This window comes from Cynara cardunculus (assembly GCF_001531365.2).
Source record: "Cynara cardunculus var. scolymus isolate 2C chromosome LG 5, CcrdV1, whole genome shotgun sequence".
Lineage (NCBI taxonomy): Eukaryota > Viridiplantae > Streptophyta > Magnoliopsida > Asterales > Asteraceae > Cynara > Cynara cardunculus.
The window spans coordinates 306,483-311,419 of NC_037532.1; the positions used below are offsets into that span (position 1 = coordinate 306,483).

A 4,937-nucleotide genomic window follows, 5' to 3' on the forward strand; every position below is an offset into this window, starting at 1 on the left:
AATCTTCCTTTCTTACCTTCTCACAACATTTAGTCGTCTTATTTGAACCGGCACCTAGTGAAGTAGATAGTAAAGTGTTATTCGAGAGCAAAAATAAAAGCCAAGTATGAAATAATAATGGACCATACATCTTAAAACATAAGCAATCAAATTACTGATTAACAAAAGATAAATATATGTGTATGTGTGTATATATATATATAGAGAGAGAGGGATAGAGAGAGAGAGAAGAAAGACTTACAGAAACTCCCAACAAAGTACTTAACACGAATAATGACAAGAAATTTCCAGCAAATTTTAGGGCAATGATTGTATTCATGTCTGATAGGTCAAATTTCGTAATTGCATTGAAAAGTACCACAGATGTGGCATCATTAACCACACCCTCCCCAAATACTAGACTGTATAATAGTGGTGTTTCTTCCTGATTAAGAACCTGTCAATTGGATACCAAGTTAATTGTGATAATGATCTATGACCTTTCTCTACTCCATTAGCAATCACTGATTCATTAAGACATCGTTACCTGCAAAGTGCAAACAGAATCTGTTGCAGAAAAGATGGCTCCAAGTGCTTCCCACAATTAGACCAAAAGACAACAATTTGAATGAATAGGTTAGCAAAACATGATCCAGATTCAAAATAAGAACATTTCCCAGAATCATATAATATAATGAAACATAAAACATGCAAAAGACTCAAACAGATAACAAGAACAAGTGTTGTAATGAACTATTTGATCTAGTGTAAAAATAAAACCATCAGTAAATTATATCACAGTTTGTCTACATTTTGATACCTCGGAGAACCAAAAACACTGACTAAAGCGTCTTTCCCATGCACCACTAAACTTGTATAGTAATATATTCGGAATGAATCTRTTTATCGACAAATCAACTCTAAATATCTGATGTTATACCAAGCATGAGCAGGAATGAGCAATGACTCTAGATGCTTCAATGTAATCGCATGTGATTTCAGTGCAAAATCACATGTGATTTGGCTGTTCTCGTGTTCTCTTTTTTGACCATGTTCTCGTTTAATCCTCCTCTCTGTCTCTCTCTCTCTCTCTCTCTCTCTCTATATATATATATATATATGCGTATGCGTATGCGTATTTGTGGGTGGGTGGGTGTGACAATAAGAAAATTGAAAGGAAAAGACATACATACCAAGATAATCCTTCATGTCAAGGTAACCAATGCCCAGTTTAGGGAACAAACGTGTCGCACCTGAATTCAAATTTAAGTTACAATCTAAGAAAACATATAAGCAAATGTAAATGTGATTGATGTTCAGCAAATTCAGTCACCAGACTAATAATACTATAATCTAAGCAAATATCACTAGTATATGCTCTATTACTCCAAAGCTATTCTCTACATATCACCAGCTCATTTGAACAAGGGCACAAGCAAACAACTAAATAAATATTACCAATACTCTCATCCAAGCTAAAGGCACTCTTAACCATATCGATATACCTGCAACCACAATTTTGCATTTTTGAGTTGACATTCAGACAAAGTAGGGATAACCAACATGGTATCATTATTTTTCAAGTTTGAAGGACAGATCCTTTTGGATGGTATTAGGTATGCATCCAACATGTTATATTTTCTGTCATTAGATGAACAGTCTAAAGCTGAACAAATGAGGCTATCGTAAAAATTCATGGTAATAATTCCAACAATGCCCTTAAAATGCATCGTCTACTAGACAACAATGCCATGAATGACGAGCAAATAAATAAATCTAATTTGCCTAAAGTTTACAACAATAAGGAACTATAAGCATGTTGCCACATGTGTGCATCTACATACATTTATGCTGTCTGAGGACTGATGTGTATAGAGACAACACATGAGGCAATCAACCACATATACAATAAAGCATTGCAATCAAAATCGGATACCCAAATGTAAACATAAACAGATAATTATTTTAGACAGGGATAATTAAGAATCTTAACATACCAAACGAAATGATGGCAAAGGATATCAAAGTACCAATGGCTCCAAATGAGGTAATAGTCGTGAAATTCTGGAAAAATTGTTTCTTTTTAACCTGAAACCTGGTAAATAATTAACCAAGATCAGAAATTTTGAGAAATGTAAACAAGAGACRCATGAATGAAAGATGTTGGAATGTTTTCTGCAGGGGAACTTAATTACCCCATGTCWRWTAAGAGATGCAATGTTTGACCCTATAAGCATATTATTTATAAAAGTAAAGCTTGAGAACCGAATGAAGAATATTTACTTTTATAAGGAAGAGAAATTGGTAATTCATCTACGAATGCTCCCGGAAAAAATAGTTCAATTCTTATGGGACACACAGAAAAGATGTTCCAATTCTTGTGAGACARAGGGAGTATATTAGAAATATGTGCATATACATCACATTAATCGAATAACCATTCAGTAAAAAAGTAGAGCATACAACCAAAAGATAATCTTCACCAAACGGCATCAATATGAAGCATTGTAGAACCAAGACCAATATACATAGGCTATTCACATTGCTTKATTAAAAGAATTGGTTGATTCAACGATGGTGGATCATTGAAATATGGGAATTGCTCAAAGTGACTACTACTTTTACAAAAAAGCAAGCTCTCAACACAGGAAATAAGAAAGTCAAAGATGGTGATCTTTTTATCTTGGCAAGATGAAATAATATTATGAATACAAGACAATCAATAATTTCCCATGTCACATACTCGCGCTGGTAATAAAACAATATTGCAGTCTAACCAGACGCCCACACTCCAAAATAGGCATCATACAATCAATTGACAATATTCAAATCCTTGAAAAAGAATAAGAACAACAGAAGATAGAKAGAATGTACCCAGCATTGAATATAATTGGTGGAAGGAGATATATAAAGAAAAACTCCTGCTTGAATTCCATTATGTGCGAGCTTTTACCACCAGAAGTTAGTAAAATAATACTTCCTGTGCCTAAGCCCTGTCAGCAGAATACAGTTTCATAACACTTGCCTTGTCAAAAGTTATGTAATACTTACATTGAAAAATATGAATTGCAYAACCAAACAAAAGCAAAACCTTACTATGCACACCAACATTTCATATATGAAGCCGATAACTCACAATTGCAAGAGCAGTTATAGATTCATTCATCCATTTACTTTCTTCAAGGAGATGACCAATTACTATGCAAGCACAAAGAAGGGCTGCAAATAAGGCTATGTGGTGTACAAAGTCTGCTTCCGGATCTGAAGTCATTATGCTGCAACTTGCTTCTATGGAGCTCATATCGAACTCACTTTGCAGGTTGGCCAAGAAACTGAATAATGAAACGAGATCCTGAAATAGTGTGCCATGTGTCAAACAAAKTCAATTTTAAGCCAAATATCAAAACAAGATCCTCTTAACTACCTACATTTACAGTTCAACGTTGATGATCCTCCTCCAGTTCTAGAGAAAAGGGATATTGTTTGACTACCATGAATTAGTAAACTCAAAATTTGTAAGTTGTATACACAGTGCAATTAAAAAACAAATTTTGTGTTTAGTAATATACTGGGATAATGCCAGTCACAAACTTTTACTGAACAGGGAGAATAAATGTACACCATCTTTTAGCATACACACTTCCATAGTTCAGGAAAAGAAAAAGGTGACCTGAACGGGTAAGTTTCATGGTCTCAGTAACTTTATTTGATTCAWATCAATTATCAAATCCTTGTATTTCTGTTTTTAGCAAGCTTCTGAAGATCTTGAGCTTCTTGATCACATTTGTAAGGTAACACTTTGTATTTGGTTTGATTCTTTAGTTGATACAACTCATCTCCTCTTTTGTGGAAGTACACTACCACATCGATAGTGGAACCACATTAAATCTCRTTTTGTGGTTGGATTTACATTGCTATTGTTAGTTTGGTTGTTTTGATCATTGCCATTGTGTTTGTATTTGTTGTTCTCGTTGTTAGTATACGTTTGCCAATCCTCTGTATATTCCGTGTTATTGTTTTTCGATTGTGATATTGGTACTCGAGAAYGTTCTGGTACCAGTTCCCAACATTCTTTTTACTTGTAAGGGMTCTTTAGATAGAGATTCAAACCAAACCAAACCAAACAAACCCAGTATATCCCACCTGGATATGAGGTCGGGGGTGGAATTCCTGATCTCTACCTCAAAAAGTAGAACAATTGTTTCCATGAAGACCCTGGTAGAGAGAGATTTAATCGGTTTCAATTTCCACATATCCTAACATAATTTAAAAGATCAAATTTATACTCCAGTGGGCTCCTACTCATACCATATTGATCCTCATATTGTTTCATTCTAACTTGTGCCCACGAATTCWATCTATTCAGAGCTATTACGAGACTGGTATTAGATATAACTTGTAATTAATTCTGCATTTTTGTAGTTTTAAGAAACCAACCTACTGTTCTTAAATGTCCTCAAGTTAGTTATCCATTTAATCATCAAACTTAACAGAATTTTAATTGTTTTCAGCATCATTGCCATATTAAATCACATATATAGAGAGATGGAAAACAGGAAAAGAAAACAAAATCAAGCAAGACGATACAAATAGCAATTACCTCAATCAAAAAGGTCGTATGTTGATCGTGACGAATGATTGAACTGCATCTACGCCTGATCAAAATTCCTTTTGGAGCAGAATCAAAAGGTTGTGGTTCAAGATAAACCTAACATTTTTGGGAAATCTAGGGTTCCTTGATCAGCAAGAAGAGTTCAACAGGTATCAAACGAAAATATTTCATTTGCTTCGATCAAACGAAATAAGGAAGCGGAGAAATCAAGTTTTGAAAACCCGCGAAAGGAACAATTATAATAGAAATGATTTATATTCTGTTTTGGTGTTACACGGATCATGAAGCATCTCCTGGAACCGGTTGTTTCCTGACCGTTGGATGTACAACTACCAAGAATTAGATT

At 34.4% G+C, this 4,937-nt stretch overlaps 1 protein-coding gene across 1 annotated transcript in view; it reads right to left on the reverse strand.

Moving 5' to 3' along the window:
• The window catches only part of LOC112512165 (sodium/hydrogen exchanger 4-like), a 9,106-nt gene extending 4,456 nt beyond the window's left edge, over positions 1–4,650 (reverse strand). Inside the window, exons 1-6 of the mRNA XM_025118027.1 lie at positions 3,116–4,650; positions 2,854–2,972; positions 1,977–2,074; positions 1,173–1,232; positions 527–573; positions 156–436 (exon numbers count right to left, since the gene is read on the reverse strand). Coding sequence (XP_024973795.1) covers positions 156–436; positions 527–573; positions 1,173–1,232; positions 1,977–2,074; positions 2,854–2,972; positions 3,116–3,280 — 770 coding nt within the window. The 5' untranslated portion in view covers positions 3,281–4,650. The remainder of the gene's footprint in view (positions 1–155; positions 437–526; positions 574–1,172; positions 1,233–1,976; positions 2,075–2,853; positions 2,973–3,115) is intronic.
• Positions 4,651–4,937: the final 287 nt, after the last annotated feature.